This window comes from Ranitomeya imitator, chromosome 9 (genome assembly GCF_032444005.1).
Source record: "Ranitomeya imitator isolate aRanImi1 chromosome 9, aRanImi1.pri, whole genome shotgun sequence".
Taxonomy (NCBI): domain Eukaryota; kingdom Metazoa; phylum Chordata; class Amphibia; order Anura; family Dendrobatidae; genus Ranitomeya; species Ranitomeya imitator.
In genome coordinates this window covers 39,619,841-39,639,177 of record NC_091290.1, presented here as the reverse complement: position 1 = coordinate 39,639,177, position 19,337 = coordinate 39,619,841, and the positions used below count along the sequence as shown (strand labels likewise).

General features: G+C 44.1%; 1 protein-coding gene across 3 annotated transcripts in view; it reads left to right on the top strand.

Annotated features, from left to right (window-relative positions):
* Positions 1 to 8,163: 8,163 nt before the first annotated feature.
* SYVN1 (synoviolin 1) overlaps positions 8,164 to 19,337 on the top strand; it is a 34,625-nt gene continuing 23,451 nt past the window's right edge. Inside the window, exons 1-4 of one of the 3 annotated variants that reach the window (XM_069739928.1) lie at positions 8,164 to 8,316; positions 15,990 to 16,145; positions 17,088 to 17,180; positions 18,496 to 18,648. In XM_069739928.1, coding sequence (XP_069596029.1) covers positions 8,308 to 8,316; positions 15,990 to 16,145; positions 17,088 to 17,180; positions 18,496 to 18,648 — 411 coding nt within the window. In that variant the 5' untranslated portion in view covers positions 8,164 to 8,307. Of the gene's footprint in view, positions 8,317 to 8,639; positions 8,687 to 15,989; positions 16,146 to 17,087; positions 17,181 to 18,495; positions 18,649 to 19,337 lie in introns of those variants that run through there. The other 2 variants (XM_069739930.1, XM_069739929.1) reach the window with 2 other exon arrangements.

Here is a 19,337-nt window from a genome sequence, read left to right as displayed (position 1 = left end):
AAGTCTTAGGCCATGAGCACATGTTGAGTATTTGGTCAGAATTTTACCTCAGTATTTGTAAGCCAAAACCAGAAGTGGAACAATCAGAGGAAACGAATAATAGAAACACGTCACCACTTCTGCATTTACCACCCACTCCTGGTTCTAGCTTACTGGTTCTAGCTTTACTGAGGTAAATTACTGACCAAATACTGATTGTGTAATGTGGGCATCGGATAAGTGCACACGATCAGGAATGGCTCAGTATTTGCTTAGGACTTGACGTAGATGAAATCTGCATCTGATGTCACTAGCAGATCACCTGCGTTTTTGATGCGTTTTTTTCATTGCATGCTTTTTTTGTCACTTGAAATAAAGCTCATTGAAAGTTGGCTTCTGGGATGGAAAAAAATGATTTCCTGTTTGCAGATATATTGGGGTATGTGCACAGAGTCAGTAAACGCTGTGTACTTGTGCAGCATCCAACCTGCAGCTTCCAGCTGTTACAGCATAGTGGATGGGATTTCAAGAAATCCCATGACCACTATGCGTGCACCGATGCCCACGGTTCACCCGCAGAGACAGACATGCGGCGCGTCTTTTCAGACCGCAGCATGTCAATTTATGTGGTGGAGACGCTCAGTATTCGCTGAATAAATTACCCATACGCTTTTATTAGATGCAGTAAAACCGCATTATCTTCCTAGTCACATGCGTATTAAAAGCAGGAACGCAGCTTGCTTCGCATGTTTACTAATTTACATAATAGTTATTCTTGTGACACTGCCACACGTACATGACACAGGAAGTGGAGGAAAGCACAGAGAGCGGTCCCTTCTTTTTTAATAAACAAATAACATGGCGTGGGGTCCCCTTATATTTGTTAACCAGCCAGAGTAAAGCAGACTTCTGGCACTGGTATTTTCAGGCTGGTAAGGATCCAATATCCATGAACCTTACCAGCCTGATAATAGCCCTGCTGCAGTCTGTTTACCTTGGATGCTTAGCAAAAATAGTGGGATCCCCTGCAAAAAAATAGCGTGGGATCCCCCTCTTTTTGTTAACCAGCCAAGGAAAAAGCAGACAGCTGCGGCCTGGTATTCTCAGGCTGGAGAGGCCCATGGATTTTGTCCCTCACCATCCTAAAAAGAGCAGCCTGCAGCCGCCCCACAATTGGCGCATCCAAAGATGCGCCAATTGTGGCACTTTACACGGCTCTTCTCGCTTGTTCTGTAGCTGTGGCAAGTGGGGTAATATTTGTGGGGTTGATGTCACCTTTGTATTGTCTGGTGATATCAACACCACAGGTTAGTAATGGAGAGGTGTCTACAAGACACCTGTCCGTTACTAATCCTACAGTTATATGGTGAATAAAGACACAGCCAGAATAAAGTCCTTTAATTGAAGTAATGACCTCTATTCTTGATAACCAGCCTTGCTGAAGCTGACAGCTGAGGACTGCAGCCCCCAGCTGTGAGTTTTGTCTGGCTGGTTATGAAAAATAGGGGGGAACCCATGACGTTTTTTTTTTTTTTTTAATCACCGTATGTGTTTACAGCTCAGGAGCGGCAGATGAATACTCCCATCCGCCACTCCTGCTGTCACTGTTATTAGCAGCAGCAGCAGGGGTAGGCTGATGGGAGTAATAGTCCCATCAGCCGCCGCCTGCTGTCTCATTTAGGCCAGTCTCACACGAAACAGTCTCGGAGTTATCCGTGTCCGTGTGTGCACGTAGGCCATCCATGTGTCATCCGTGTGCTGTCCGTGTTTCTTGTCCGTGTGCTGTCCGTGTTTTGAAACAATTTGTTTCAATTTTAACCCTGACTTTAAAAAAGCACACGGACAGCACTCAGATAGCATCCGTGTGCGGTACGTGTTTACACGCACCCACTGACTTTAATAGGTCCGTGTTATCCGTTTGCTCCCACGAACACTGACATGTCTCCGTGTTTTGCACACGGACACACGGTCTGTGAAAACACGCTGACATGTGCAGAGACACATTTATTTTAATATGTCTACGTGTGTCAGTGTCTCCGGTACGTGAGGAAACTGTCACCACATGTACCGGAGTCACTGACGTGTGAAACCGGCCTAAAAGACGCTTTTTATTGCAAAAAATAGCTTTTTGCGTCACCACATTTTGAGAGCTATAACATTTCCATATCAGTGGCGTTTCCGGGGGGGGTCAGCCGACAGGGGGGCGCCAGCGGGCCGCCTGATGATGCAGCGGTCCAAGGAGGCTCCTCGTCAGTGGCATTCTGTTGCCCCCACACTGAGATAGTCCCGTTCTCTGAGCCAGCTGTCAAATTGACGGCCGGCTCAGAGAAAGTGCGGCGCGTCAGATCCCAAGTGTCAGTGGCGTAACTACCCCACAGCAGAGCCCCTCCACCGCAAAGAGCCGCACACCACAGCTATTGCTGCCGCAGCTCTGTGCGCACAGGACCTGTGATGAGGTCACAGGAGGGGAGGAGTCAGGAGTCACCTGATCAAGGGCCTCCGTGTAGTTCAGGACTCTGCTGGTTGTCATGGTGCTGGACAAGGGTAAGCTTTTGTGTGGGGTCAGGAGTGGTTTGTGTGGATGTAGCAGAGCCGTGTATGTATGAGGTGTACAGAGCGGAAGCCATGTGTGCAAGGTGTATGGAGCGGAGCCGTGTGTGTAAGAGGTGTACAGAGCGCAACTGGGTGTGTGCAAGGTATCGTAATTAAAACACACTAGATCTATAAGGGTATAGTATATATAAAATCTACCAAATAAAATCTACCAACTAAAAATGTTTATAAAAATATATATACTATATAAATAAATAAGATAGTATAAAATCCAACTACCCCCACACACCAATGTGTCAAAAGTGTAGTATAACACTACTAGACACTAAAAAGAAAAACGTGCTTGTAGCATGGTATAAGGTCAGAAATACAAATACAACAGAGATATAAATAGATTAATTTTCATTATTTATTTGCATGGTAACAATATATTAAAATTAAATAAATATTAAAAACAATTTCATTATATATACATGTATGTAATTTTATGTGCCCATACCTATTTGGCTACCATTATATGTATTATATATATATATATATATATATATATATATATATATATATATATATATAGCTGTAGAGACTGAATATATGGAAAAAATAGTACTAAAAAAGCAGGGGGTATATCTAAAAACATGTGCAAAAAAAATAAAAAAAATAAAAGGACCTAAAAGGACCTGTATGTGCAAAAATATATAGCAATACGCTTATAAAAGGAGCACTAATTAAAGTGCTATAGTGAAAGAGGTGCTAGTGCAATAAGTGCAAAAAACGCTAAAGATATATAAGGTGCTACTAGTTAGAATCAATACATCCAGTCACTTACTTTAATATATATGCGGTATTAGGTAGATAGCCAGTGCGGTATGATGCACCCCGACGCGCGTTTCGGACGCTTAACTCCTTCGTCAGGGGGTGTGCAAGGTGTACGGAGCGGAGCCGTGTGTGCAAGGTGTACGGAGCTCAGCTGCGTGTGTAGGAGTAACTAGGTGTGGCCATTATACTGTACGCTATATGTGTGTGTGTTTGTGCGTGCATGCGTAGCGCTGTGGGTGAATGTGCAGAGACGTAAATGGTTTTGTGTGTGTGTGTACGGGGAGTAGAGGGCAATGATGGGGCTGATAGGGAGAGTGCAATAATTGGGATGGAGGGGGAGGAGGAAATGATGGCTGTGGTGGAATGGGCAATGATGGGGGTGGGGGGAGGAAATGATGGAGGTGGTGGAATGGGCAATGATGCAGGTGGGGGGAGGCAATGATGGAGGTGGTAGAATGGACAAGGATGGTGGTGGTGGAAAGCACACTGATGATATTGGAGGGGGAGAAAATGATGGAGGTGGTGGAATGGGCAAGTATGGTGATGGCGGCGGAAAGGACAATGATGATAGTGGTGGAAAGGGCAATGATGGGGATGGTGGGGGAAGAGAAAATGATGGATATGGTGGAAAAGGCAAAGGAGGAAATGATGGAGGTGGTGGAATTGGAAATTATGGGGTGGTGGGGGAGAAAGCAATGATAGTGGTGGTGGAGAAGGCAAAGATGGAGGTGGTGAAGAGAGCAATGATGGGGTGGAGTAGAGGAAAATAATCGGCATATATGAGGAAACAGTACAGGAGAATGGGGGGCATATCTGAGGAAACAGTATGGGGGATGGGTGCAGACAGTATGAGGAGCGAACGGGAATGTATGTGGACACAGTATGAGTAGCGATGTGAAAAATGTATGTGGACAGAGTACGGGGAGTGAGGGTGATGGGATGTGTGCAGACACAGTATGGGGAGTCAGGTGAGCAGGCAGTATAGAAAGTGAGGGGGTAAATATATAAGGAGACAGTATGGTGAACAGGAGAGATGTGAGAGGAGACAGTATGGGGGAGAAAAGTGAGTGGGCACAGAATAGAAATTGAGTAGTGGGGGCGTAGCATGGTAGCCAGGAGGGGACAGTATACTAAGGAGGGGGAGTATGATGAGAGGGTACAGTATAAATACTGGGCCCTATAGAGGGGGACACAGTGTGAGAGGACAGTGTGAAGAGGGGGCCGGTATGGAAAGGAGAGGTCAGTGTGAAGAGCATGTACCATAAGAGGGACAGTGTGGGGGTCATATTTTGTGCAGACAATATAGCGAGGGGCAATTTTTTATTCAGGAGCATTATAATGACACTTGCATCTTTAAGGGCATCATGTGGAGATTTTCTGCAAAAGAACGGAGAAGATGGAAGTCTGCAGAGACGGCTGTGGATGAGAAAACTCATCATGGGGTCTGGACAAGATGAAGAAAAGGAGAACGGCTCCGGAGACGACATCATCTATAAGGTACCTGGATGTAAATGTTATTTGTGATCCTGACTAACTCTCATGTTTTTATTTATGTTCGGAGCATTAACCCCTTCATGACCTTGGGATTTTTCGTTTTTCCGTGTTCGTTTTTCACTCCCCTCCTTCCCAGAGCCATAACTTTTTTATTTTTCCATCAATTTGGCCATGTTAGGGCTTATTTTTTGCGGGACGAGTTGTACTTTTGAACGACATCATTGGTTTTAGCATGTCGTGTACTAGAAAACTGGAAAAAAATTCCAAGTGCGGTGAAATTGCAAAAAAAGTGCAGTCCCACACTTGTTTTTTGTTTGGCTTTTTTGATAGGTTCACTAAATGCTAAAAATGACCTGACATTATGATTCTCCAGGTCAGTACGAGTTCATAGACACCAAACATGACAAGGTTATTTTATACCTAAGTGGTGAAAAAAATTCCAAACTTTGCTTAAAAAAAATAAAAAAAAAATTGCGCCATTTTCCGATACTCGTAGCATCTCCATTTTTCATGATCTGGGGTCGGTTGAGGGCTTATTTTTTGCGTGCCGAGATGACGTTTTTAATGATAGCATTTTGGTGCAGATACGTTCTTTTGATCGTCCATTATTGCATTTTAATGCAATGTCGCGGCAACCAAAAAAACCTAATTCTGGCATTTCGAATTTGTTTCTCGCTACGCCGTTTAGCGATCAGGTTAATGTTTTTTTTTAATTGATAGATCGGGCTATTCTGAATACGGCGATACCAAATATGTGTAGATTTGATTTTTTTTTTATTGATTTATTTTGATTGGGGCGAAAGGGGGGTGATTTAAACTTTTATATTTTTTTTTTCACATTTTTTAAAACTTTTTTTGTCACTTTTGCCATGCTTCAATAGCCTCCATGGGAGGCTAGAAACAGGCACAACTCGATCGCCTCTGCTACATAGCAGTGATCTGCTGATCGCTGCTATGTAGCAGAAAATCAGGTGTGCTGTGAGCGTTGACCACAGGGTGGCGCTCACAGCTGCCGGCGATCAGTAACCATAGAAGTCTCAAGGACCTCTATGGTTACAAGGTACAAGCATCGCCGACCTCCGATCATGTGACAGGGGTCGGCGATGCCGTCATTTCCGGCCGCCCGGCCGGATGCGGTAGTTAAATGCCGCTGTCAGCGTTTGACAGCGGTATTTAACTAGTTAATAGGCGCGGGCAGATCGCGATTCTGCCCGCGCCTATTACGGGCACATGTCAGCTGTTAAAAACAGCTGACATGTCCCAGCTTTGATGCGGGCTCACCGCCGGAGTCTGCATCAAAGAGGGGGTTCTGACCTCGGATGTACTATCCCGTCCGAGGTCAGAAAGGAGGGGATGTCCAGGTTTGTGATGAGTCTGCAGTCATTCTTTGTGACTGCAGACTTCTGAATTCTCACAGTGCGCACTTCACGCTGTCAGGATTCTCTCGTGCTGGCGATTTACATTAATGCGGTCATGTACTGACTAGATACAGTATGTGTGACCTCAGTCAATGAAAATGAACTGAGCGAGGTCAGGCACGTCTAGTCGGAATGTGGTCAGAAGTATACAAATTACATACTTGTGCTGACATGACTGTCCACCGGCAAGGGAGAATCCTAGTAGTGTGCAGTGCACGCGTTGTGAGAAATCAGAAGCTGCGATGTCAGGATTCAGCTCTGCAGGTTCCAGTAGTCGTCACATGGATACTTCACTCATATGCGATTTTCATACTTATGGTCCTGTGACAACGAGCTTCTCTTCTGCTTCTCTGTTTTTCACTGAACATTGAGAGCATTAGGGAGAGGAGCTCATGGGTACATGACTAAGTGTGCAAATCACATATGCCCTGTGGGGGGGGGGGAGGGCACCAAAATATATTCTTGCCCCTGGTGCCAGAAACCCTAGATAGACCTCTGATTTCTATAATGAAAGGGGTCAGAAACGCTGCAGTTTCGCACAAAAGAAGTAACATGCTACTTCTTTTGTTCCGCAGCGGTTTTCATGAGGATTTTTTCCGCACCATCTGCACAGCTTTTCTTTTTCCAATTGATTTACATTGTACTGTAAATCACTGTGCGGATCTGCAGCGTTTCTGCGTGGAAAAATCTGCTGCGGATCCGCACAAATTCCGCATCGTGTGCACACAGCCACAGAGTCACGTGGGGTCTTGTTTTTTTGTGAGACAAGTTGACATTTTTATTGGTACCATTTTCAGGCACGTGATATTTTTTTTATTCCGATTTTTGTGAGGCAGAATGAACAAAAAACAGCAATTCATGAATTTCTTTTTGGGGGGAGGCGTTTATACGGTTCCACGTTTGGTAAAATGGATAAAACAGTTTTATTTTTCGGGTCAATACGATCACGGCGATACCTCATTTATATCATTTTTTAATGTTTTGGGGCTTTTATACAATAAAAACTATTTTATAGAAAAAATATTTGTTTTTCCATCGCTTCATGTGTAATTTTAACGTTTAGATTTTTTTTTTTACTCATTCAAATATTTATTTAGTGATAGAATTTATATTGATTTTTTAATTATTATTTTTATTTATTTTTTAGAATTATTTAATTATTTTTTATTTTTTTATTTTTAGAATTATTGAATTATTATTATTTTTTTTTTTTTTTATTTCATTCTAACTTTCATTCTTGACCCCAGCCTAGGTGTCGCTGTATTGGTGGGGCCTCCATTCTAGGCCGGGTTTTGTAGAAGATCAATATTTTTATTATTATTTATATATCGCAATACCTAAGTTTTACAGGCAGGTGATCAGTCACGGGTTTAGGTCCACAAAAAATATTTTAATAATAAAATACTATGCAAACAAATAGAAAGTACAAAAAAAGTAAAAAATAAATAAATAAATTAAAAAATACTAAATAAATACAAAGTACAAAAAAAGTAAAAAAAAAACTATTTTTTTTTTTTAAAGTTCAAGTCCGCCTTTTTTTTTTTTTACAATCCAAAGATGAAGAAATATAAAAAAAATAAGCAGATTTGATATCACAAAAGTTCAGGCTATAATTGAGTCAGGAAGGACTTATAGGACCAGAGCATCCAGAGCCCGGGTCTCGGGAGTGTTAGGCCATGTTCACACGTTGTGTTTTTGCCACTTTTCTTTTTAATGCAAATTTTTAGGTGTATTACAGAACCAGCAAAAAAAAAAAAAAAAAAAAAAAAAGATCTGCCTAGCAACCAGTGAAAACATGTCTTCATCTATTGGACCGCGTCAGCCTCTGCAGATTTTATCTTTTTTCCTATTGGCTTACTTATTTACATGCTAACCAATCATGTGTAGCCACGGGTCTACAGTCACAGGAAAGCTGTCAGGAACGCAGAAAAGACGCGACAACAGTGTTTTTCTAGCCTTCAATGGAAATGACGGCAAATCCACAATTTACAGCCTAAACCTATGACAGACTGTGCACAGGTTCCGAACCCAGCAGCAGAAATCACCAATGTTCCAGGTAAAAAAAAAAAAATACCCTATATAAAGCGTTTAGTTGGTACGCTCCTTTAAAGTAATGTATTGGATGGACGATACCATTGTAGAAATAGGGATTAATGTACTTGCATTACACCAGCGTTCCATACTTAAAAATACGTCTGTTTTATTTATTTTTGATAAATATTAACTTTATGTAATATTTGCACTCGCTACTATATAATATGAGTGAATGGCAGCAGAATCGTTTTTTATGACCACCCCCATACTGTGAGTTCATATGGATGAGTCCAACCGGAAGTGAGGTGTCTATTGACTTAAGCGCTTCCTGTTTTGGGGTGTTAGTGACAGCAACAGCTGGGAAGAGGTCAGATCATCTGTCACTGGCTGGGGTAATGCTGCTTGTCTGGTCTGTGATTAGTGTGGGCACATGAAGGCTTCAGGGGGGCTTGGGAGCGCACTTTACTGCACTGCTGCACATGGAATGGGCATTGCAGGGATCTGCTGTAGTGTTTGCTGCCTGTTCACACCACATGTTTAGCTGCAGGTTTTAGTAGCGTTTCTATGGCCAGAACAGACATGAGCTGCAGGGGATGTCTGATGACTGAGTTGCATGGAGACCAGTCCAGACTAAATGCAGTAACGCTGCAATGCATTATGCCATATCACAGACCTCAGGTGGCTCAGTAATCAATATACCAATATCACTAGATCGATCCCTGTCCAAAATGCTTTTACTGATCAGTGCTGATTTTTGCACGCCGAGCCGTGTGTGCTGTTGTGCTCTTTGTTTTCTTTATAGCCCAGATGTGATAACCTTGTAATATCATGAAGAGTTTGTATCTTTGCTGGATTGATTGCACTGTCTGTCTTCACACTGGCGGACACAGAAAAGGAGGGGGCCCCTGTGCATGAACAATATATGGGCCTGTGGCTCATCATAATGCACAATCCCACCTGCTCTGGAGGTGGTAGTGATCCCCTTACCTCTGGGGCCCCTGTGCATGAACAGTATATGGGCCCGTGGCTCATCATAATGCATAATCCCACCTGCTCTGGAGCTGGTAGTGATCCCCTTACCTCTGGGGCCCCTGTGCATGAACAGTATATGGGCCCGTGGCTCATCATAATGCACGATCCCACCTGCTCTGGAGCTGGTAGTGATCCCCTTACCTCTGGGGCCCCTGTGCATGAACAGTATATGGGCCCGTGGCTCATCATAATGCATAATCCCACCTGCTCTGGAGCTGGTAGTGATCCCCTTACCTCTGGGGCCCCTGTGCATGAACAGTATATGGGCCCGTGGCTCATCATAATGCACGATCCCACCTGCTCTGGAGCTGGTAGTGATCCCCTTACCTCTGGGGCCCCTGTGCATGAACAGTATATGGGCCCGTGGCTCATCATAATGCATAATCCCACCTGCTCTGGAGCTGGTAGTGATCCCCTTACCTCTGGGGCCCCTGTGCATGAACAGTATATGGGCCTGTGGCTCATCATAATGCACGATCCCACCTGCTCTGGAGGTGGTAGTGGCCCCCTTACCTCTGGGGCCCCTGTGTATGAACAGTATATGGGCCCATGGCTCATCATAATGCATAATCCCACCTGCTCTGGAGGTGGTAGTGGCCCCCTTACCTCTGGGGCCCCTGTGCATGAACAGTATATGGGCCCGTGGCTCATCATAATGCACGATCCCACCTGCTCTGGAGGTGGTAGTGGCCCCCTTACCTCTGGGGCCCCTGTGTATGAACAGTATATGGGCCCATGGCTCATCATAATGCATAATCCCACCTGCTCTGGAGGTGGTAGTGGTCCGCTTACCTCTGGGGCCGCTGTGCATGAACAGTATATGGGCCCGTGGCTCATCATAATGCACAATCCCACCTGCTCTGGAGGTGGTAGTGGCCCCCTTACCTCTGGGGCCCCTGTGTATGAACAGTATATGGGCCCATGGCTCATCATAATGCATAATCCCACCTGCTCTGGAGGTGGTAGTGGCCCCCTTACCTCTGGGGCCGCTGTGCATGAACAGTATATGGGCCCGTGGCTCATCATAATGCATAATCCCACCTGCTCTGGAGGTGGTAGTGATCCCCTTACCTCTGGGGCCCCTGTGCATGAACAGTATATGGGCCCGTGGCTCATCCATAATGCACAATCCCATCTGCTCTGGAGGTGGTAGTGGCCCCCTTACCTCTGGGGCCCCTGTGGCTGCACCAAAGATATGTCCCACTTCGTGCATTCAGTTCTGTTTATTTTTTATGTGAATTGTATTGGAAACATTTTGTGACTTTGTTGCAACTTTTGATGTCAATGTTTTATGATTCCGAAGATGAAACCCCCTATTAAGTAGATTTACTTTACTACGCATCGTGTCTGATGATCTTCCTTGCCAATATATTGACTCTAACCCCTTTTATAGTTAATAACCCCCCCCCCCCCCCATTATGTCATCATCCCTGTGTACGCTTGGTGTAGAATGAATATTGCACTGCCTCTTTTTTTCACTTAAAGGGACACTGTCACCTGAACTTGGAGGGAACAATCTTCAGCCATGGAGGCGGGGTTTTTGGGTGTTTGATTCACCCTTTCCTTACCCGCTGGCTGCATGCTGGCTGGAATATTGGATTGAAGTTCATGCTGTGTCCTCCGTAGTACACGCCTGCACAAGGCAATCTTGCACAGCGCAGGCGTGTACTATGGAGGACAGAGAATGAACTTCATTCCAATATTGCAGCCAGTGGGTAAGGAAAGGGTGAATCAAACACCCAAAAACCCCGCCTCCATGGCTGAAGATTGTTCCCTCCAAATTCAGGTGACAGTGTCCCTTTAATTGCTTGCATTACTTGATGATCACATTTGCCGAGATTGGTTGGGCAGATGCTAATTATAGGAAATAAAGCAAAATGTGGTAAGCCGTGGAGGCATCCTGTTGACAGATGTTCCCTGCAGGTGCATGGAAGCTGTGCACTAGTGCACCAGTAATGTCACGGCTAACTGCCTGGATGCCTCCCACACGGTGACCTGCTGCCTGTATACCATGCGGTGATGATGTCGGGGTGTACTGTTGCAGTAGAATTACAGGTACTTCACATGGTATTTTAATGCCGACTGTTGTGTATAATGTGAGTGCGGGCACTGAGCAGGGATTGACCATAAGTGTGTTGAGTTGGCGGATATGTAGGGTACAATTTTTATTTATTTATTTTTTTTAAATGGGTTACCTTCTCACATACAGCTCTTCTAATATGGAGGTCATTCCCGAGACCCTCATGTTTCCATGGCATGATGCAGCTTGCAGTGAAAATATTATATAACATGGCAGGCGTTCAGATAAATGATCTTCCGTGCCATATCTGGGAGTGTACGGAGTCTGCCAGTGGCATTTGCTGACGGCAATCGGCTATCCTGGCTCATAAAGCCGGTGACCCCTCTCTATCATGTCTGTGAACCCTTCATTGGGGTTGTCTGGTTAGGAAAACCAATTTATATATATAAAAAAAAAAAAAATGTCCTTCTTGGGAATGTAGAGTTAATAGATGGGAGTTCCTCATTTGCAGCCATCATTAATCAGATGGGGGAGATGGAGGCTTCCAAGGATGTTTCTTTGAAAGCCCCAGACTATGTGTACTTTGATTGTAGTAGGTGCCTTGTAATTTATTTATTATCCTAAGGGTGTGCTGCAGGGGGAATTGAGCTCTAGCTACCAGTTTTGGAGGTCCCATCAGTGGGATACCCAGTGATCAGCACTCTCCTAACCAATAGGGCTGGCTTTTAGTGCACTACCCATTTAGTTTGTAGCCTCATGTTTTAAATGGCACAGATGGTCTGTGTGTGGCCAAAGGATGTATGGGTGTAATCAGGTTACTGGCACATGCAATTTAATAGCACGTGCTTATAGAGAACCTGTGACTAGTTTTTTGCTTTTCTTTTATTCCCTGTGCTCCTCTGAATTTTTTTGTTTACAAATCTAACATACTGGAGGTGCACACTTTTTTTTTTATTTTATTTATTTATTTTGCAAAGTTGGATCCAGCTCATCATAATAGAATTCTTGGAAGTGTTCGGAGCCCAGAAATGCTGCGTCAAGGCATAGAATAATCATAAAATGAGGATGATCCAGCTCCACAAACTGTGATTGTGAATAGGCCTTTATTCACACAAAGTGCGTGGCAGAGGACAAAATCTGATGAAATGTGACACCGACGCGTTTCGGGTGACTGCCCACCCTTAGTCATGATTTTGTCTTCTGCCATGCACTTTGTGTGAATAAAAGCCTATCCACAGTTAGTTAAGCTGCATCATCTTCCTTTTTTATGTAGTATTAATTTTTATGGCCTTTTCCAAAGGGCGTTGCCCACAGGGTAGTAATGCACAGCAGTCTGAAGACACGCCCCTGAGGATCCTGGGAACTAATTTAGTAAAGGTTATAAATATTAGCACTAAAGAATAAGGTCCATATTTTTGGAATCATATGGTGGATTTAAAAACAAAAACATTAAAAAAAAACCTTAAAGGAGCAGCAGAAATAAAATAAGAGCAGAAACTTGACATTTTTGCGAACGGACTGATCCTATTTAAAGGATGCTATAAATTGGAGTTATCACTGGGGCCATACAAGGAAGATGTTTAAGAATCCCTAGACCTCTTCACGTGGCACCAGCACTCCAGATCTATCTATCTTGTACGGTAGAGTAGGACCCATCAGAGGGAGGTCATCCTACCGTGGTTGATGGGAACACATGAATTGGCCAATTTAGGCGCTAAGAACCTTCATTTCATCTCTTACTGTAAGTTTTTATGAAAAAATTATTTTGAAGAAAATATTTTTGAGAAGTATAATCTATATCGAATGTCTGTTTTCACATGGCCTAGATTCATGCACATGTGCTGCTACTCTTACACTCTTTCTTTCTTTCTCTTTCTTTCTCTCTTTCTTTCTTTCTCTCTTTCTTTCTCTCTTTCTTTCTCTCTTTCTTTCTCTCTTTCTTTCTCTCTTTCTTTCTCTCTTTCTTTCTCTCTTTCTTTCTCTCTTTCTTTCTCTCTTTCTTTCTCTCTTTCTTTCTCTCTTTCTTTCTCTCTTTCTTTCTCTCTTTCTTTCTCTCTTTCTTTCTCTCTTTCTTTCTCTCTTTCTTTCTCTCTCTTTCTTTCTCTCTTTCTTTCTCTCTTTCTTTCTCTCTTTCTTTCTCTCTTTCTTTCTCTCTTTCTTTCTCTCTTTCTTTCTCTCTTTCTTTCTCTCTTTCTTTCTCTCTTTCTTTCTCTCTTTCTTTCTCTCTTTCTTTCTCTCTTTCTTTCTCTCTTTCTTTCTCTCTTTCTTTCTCTCTTTCTTTCTCTCTTTCTTTCTCTCTTTCTTTCTCTCTTTCTTTCTCTCTTTCTTTCTCTTTCTTTCTCTCTTTCTTTCTCTCTTTCTTTCTCTCTTTCTTTCTCTCTTTCTCTCTTTCTCTTTCTTTCTCTCTTTCTTTCTCTCCCTCTCTCCCTCTCTCAAAATATTTACAAAAATGTATCTTTCCTTGGGACAGCACAAGATATGAAACTTTGATACAATGTAAAGTAGTCGGTGTACCGCTTGTATAGCATTGTAAATTTGTGAGTACACCCCTAAATGAATGGCCGAATTAGCCATTTCCCTTCCCCGGCGTTACAAGGTCTCGGGTGTAAGTGGGGAGTAGATATAGTCAATTTGGTGTTATCACTCTCACACTCTCATACTGATTAGTGGAAGGTCAACATGTCTCCTCATGGCAAAGAACTCTGAGGGTCTAAAAAAAACTGTTGCTCTACATAAAGATGTCTGAGGCTTTAAGAAGATTGCCGACACCCTTACACTGAGCTACAGCACAGTGGCCAAGACCAAACAGCGGTGTAACAAGACGGGTTCCACTCAGACCTGGCCTCTCCATGGTCAATCACAGAAGTTGAGCGCACAAGATCAACGTCATATCCAGAGGTTGTCTTTTCAAAAATAGACGTATGAGTGCTGCCAGCATTTCTGCAGAGGTTGCAGGGATGGGTGGTCCGCCTGTCGGTGCTAAGACCATATGCCAAACACTGCATCAAATTGGTCTGCATGGCTTTCATCCCAGAAGGAAGCCTCTCCTAAAGATGATGCACAAGAAAGGCTGGAAACAGTTTGCTAAAGATAAGCACACTAAGGGCATGGATTACTGGGACCGTGGTGTGATCAGACCAAGAAACTTATTGGGTTCAGATGGTGTCAAGAGTGTGTGACGGCAGCGAGGTGAGGAGTACACAGACAAGTGTGCCTTGCCTTGTTATGGGAGTGTCATGGTTTGGGGCTGCTGGATATGGGGAGCTACAGTTCATTGAGGGAACCATGAATGGTGATCTACTGAAGCAGAACATTGGTCCCCTCTCTCCGGAAACTGGACTGCAGGGCAGTATTCCAACATAACACAAACACACCTCCAAGAAGACCACTGCCTTGTAGAGGTGCTGGACTGGCCAAGCATGTCTCCAGACTTGAACCCTATTGATCATCTGTGGGACATCCTCAAACAGAAGGTGGAGGAGCACAAGGTCTCCAACATCCACCAGGTCCGTGATGTAGTCATGGAGGAGTGGAAGAGGATTCCAGTGGCCACCAGTGAAGCTCTAGTGAACATAATGCCCAAGCAAGTTAAGGCAGTGTTTGAAAATAATGGAGGCCACACAAAATATCCACACTTTGGTCGCAATTTGGCCATTTTCACTTGGGGTGTATTCACTTTTGTTGCCATCGGTTTATACATTAATGGTTCTGCGTTATTTAGCGGGCACCAAATTTACTGTTCTACAACCTGCACACTGACTACTTTACATTGTGTCAGATCTTCAGTGTTGTCCCATGAAAAGATATAATTAAAAAATCTACAGAAATGTGAAGGGTGTGCTCACTTTTGATGTACTGTATGTGTGCACAGACACTCTTATTAAAGTCCATCTGTATAATTTTCTGCCATATCTGTCTATACGAGGTCTGCTCCAAGACGCAGTAAGGCACTTCTTGGAGCCGGTCTCAAATAGGCAGATATGGCTTTAAATTACATCTGACAAAGTGACTCTGTTTGCCTCATTACAGTCAATGGCCCCATCAGTGCGTACGCCTATATCCAATTTCCCAGGGCGTCGGATGTAAGCCCCAATGGTGTCACTGACGTGAGGGTAAAACACAATGTGAACATTGCTTTGGGGTCCAGCTGTCTGTACCTGATGTTTGAAGGTCCCCCCCCCCTCTTTTTCACATTGAGATTGGTGATGGTATATTCTGTCATGTACTGAAGATCTTGTATGTTATGGTTCTGTATCTTTGTAAAGACGCATTGAAGGTAATTGAACTTGTCCTGGATGTTTATTTGTTACCAACGCTCCCCCATCCTCACTGCAAGGAGAATCTGGACTGGCTCCTGATTGTACGACTGTCCCACCAAATTTCTAAGACCTTACAAAAATGACCTGGGTGAATGCTGTTTTTTTTTTTGTTTTTTTTTTAAGATTATTGTTGTTGAATCTTAAAATGTGTGATGGCTGCATATAACTTGCAGCATGTCAGCTGCTGCCATGTTCGGCGTTCACCTTGTAACATTACCTCTATAAATGTAACAGTCCACATGCAGCTTCTTTAGGTAAACCTTGTAGAACCTGCCTCTGACTTGCTAAGTACATAAAACATTCCATTTCTCGTTTTTTGCACAGGGTGCCGCCCCTCCGTTGACCGCCAAGATGAGGACAGCCATGATGACAGGTGCCAGCTTGGCTCTTACGGCTGCCGTGGTGGCTCACGCTTATTACCTCAAGCACCAGTTCTACCCAACAGTTGTGTATTTGACCAAGTCAAGTCCCAGTATGGCTGTGAGTAAATGCTCTGGAATGGACACAAAGTAAAGATTTATCATATTTCTATGTGCATTGCATGAGAACTCTTGATTTGTATCGTGCAACCATGTTTCCGAATACGGGGCCGTGATGGACGGACTGGCCACAATCTAGGAGGGTGCTGATCTCTGGTTGGGAGACTTACGGCCAGTCCATACATCATAGCCCATACTTAGGAGTTGGTCAGGGACCATACAGCTTGGGTGACTAGTTCAAGAGGCCTGTCCGTGTCCCACTCTGCCAGACAGCCTAGCCCTAGGTGATCTGGGCAGGGAGAGGCCACCAGGGACCACCGGCCTATCCCTAGGTGATCTGGGCAGGGAGAGGCCACCAGGGACCGGCCTAGCCCTAGGTGATCAGGGCAGGGAGAGGCCACCAGGGACCGGCCTAGCCCTAGGTGATCAGGGCAGGGAGAGGCCACCAGGGACCGGCCTAGCCCTAGGTGATCAGGGCAGGGAGAGGCCACCAGGGACCGGCCTAGCCCTAGGTGATCTGGGCAGGGAGAGGCCACCAGGGACCGGCCTATCCCTAGGTGATCTGGGCAGGGAGAGGCCACCAGGGACCGGCCTATCCCTAGGTGATCAGGGCAGGGAGAGGCCACCAGGGACCGGCCTATCCCTAGGTGATCTGGGCAGGGAGAGGCCACCAGGGACCGGCCTAGCCCTAGGTGATCTGGGCAGGGAGAGGCCACCAGGGACCGGCCTAGCCCTAGGTGATCTGGGCAGGGAGAGGCCACCAGGGACCGGCCTCGGAATAGTCCCCCAAGCTCCCATGCAGCATCCATAGAGGTTGTCCTCCAGCCTCACTAGGCCCATGGATGGCACATCTGTGTGGATGCCCTGCTTCCATGTTCGTGCACATCTGTATGGATGAAATGGTTTGTATTTATAACGAGTTTATTTTTCACTGTTCCTTTAGGTGCTTTATATACAAGCGTTTGTCCTGGTCTTCCTCCTAGGCAAATTTATGGGCAAAGTGTTTTTTGGTCAGCTGCGAGCAGCTGAGATGGAGGTAAGCTTTGTAGCGGGGATTATGGGATTTGTGAGCTTGGGTTGGATTTAACAAGCTTACATGCCAGATATTGTGAAGATCCGTCTTCTGATCCATTGATTGCTGTGTTTTTTTTTTTTTTTTTTTTTTTTTTTTTGTATTCTACGGTATGGAAACGATCCCTACATAATATGGGTTGGTGATTACAACTCATTGGAGGCTCATTCATTGTATCGGTGAAGTCAGAAATATCCACAGTCCTTTATAGGGAGTCACTGTGGTTAGGTGCAGGTCATGCAATCGGATCACACACCAATCGAAGGCCGGATTCTCACTAGCATGACCTGGTTGTAAATCAAGCCCCACCGGCCATCAATGATCCAAACCAACTGCTCCATAGGGATTTATTACGTTTGCATGAAACCAGCCTGACCGTGGCTAGTGAATTAATCTGACAAGGTGACTCCATTCTAAAATAAAGAGATTATGCACCCCCTTAAACTATTTATGTGCACATGTCGGTCTTTCATAGTGAAGTCCAGCAATTCCTTTAGTCATGTATATATATTTTTTTCTAATGTAGTGGAAACCCCGTTTAAGTGACATTTTGTACAATTCTAACCATTTTCTTTTTTTCAGTGGATCTAAGGAAAAAATGGAGATTAAAAAAATATTTGGGAAAATTGCTTCATTTTTAATTTTTAGGCTCTGGAGCATAAAAAAAATAAATAAAAATCTATTCCCAAAGCATACAGCTCATATGCAGACCTATTGGTCTCTGTGCACAGGGTTGGTTTGTAACCCCCAATCTGATCCCGTCCTTCTCTCTTTTATATCCCATAAAACAATGGTTGTCAAAGGTGAACATGGCATTAGAATTGCAGTAGTTGTATTATGCTGCTTAGATGACATCTTAGAAGCCACTTAAATTATGAATTCTGATTTCTTTTCAGTGCTATTGCTAGTTACTAGTGATGAGCAAATGTGTTTGGATAAGGTGTTATCTGAGCATGCTCGGGTGCTAACCGGGTGACTTTGGCATACTGGAAAATATGTTTGAGTCCCCGTGGCTGAATGTCTTGCGACTGTTTGATAGGCAATCCCTGCATATGTTGTGGCTAACAGCCGCTGGGGCTCAAACATGATGTTATACGAGCACACCGAAGACATCCAGTTAGCACCCGAGCATGCTCAGATAACACCTTATCCAATCACATTTGCTCAACACGAATTGTTTTCCATTGCTGGGATGTTCCAGCATCAGCACCATTATTAATGCATCCAGATCCACCATTGCTTCATATCCGCACTGATTCCTGTGTTCTCCTGCCCGCAGCACCTCCTGGAACGCTCCTGGTACGCCGTCACAGAGACGTGTCTGGCTTTCACCGTGTTCAGGGATGACTTCAGCCCGCGATTTGTGGCCCTCTTCACTCTTCTGCTGTTTCTGAAATGTTTCCACTGGTTGGCGGAGGATCGTGTAGATTTTGTAAGAGACAAATTGTGCACTATATATATATATATATATATATATATATATATATATATATATATATATATATATATATATATATATATATATATATATATATATATATATATATATATATATATATATATATACCATATGCACCAAAATATAACTTTATAGTGATGTAAGGTAAACTGGTAGCCGCCCATCGGTCTGATGTGCAGTGGGTAAGTCTCCAATCTAACCTTTAGGCCACGTTCACATGATCAGTATTTGTGGCCAAAACCAGGCGTGGGTGATAAATGCAGAAGTGGTGACGTGTTTCTATTATACTTTTCCTCTGATTGTTCCACTGGTTTTGATCAGAGGAAAAGTGTAATAGAAACACATCCCCACTTCTGCATTGTTTATCCACTCTTGGTTTTGGCTTACAAATACTGATGTAAAATACTGAACGTGGCCTTAAAGGGGTGTCCGGATCCTTTAAAAGAAATAACTGCAGCAGTCATTGGGATATAAGAAGGAAAGGCGATATGCTCACCCCAGGAATCCGCTCTGTGCTGCAGCCAAATTGGACGATATGGTGTCACATGTAATGGTCTCGGTGGCCACAGCGCTCAGATGACTGGTAAGTGTGGCATCATTGCTACTGTACTGGTGAAGTGTCAGCACTGGATTCAGAAGCAGATTCCTTGGAGTATTTCTTC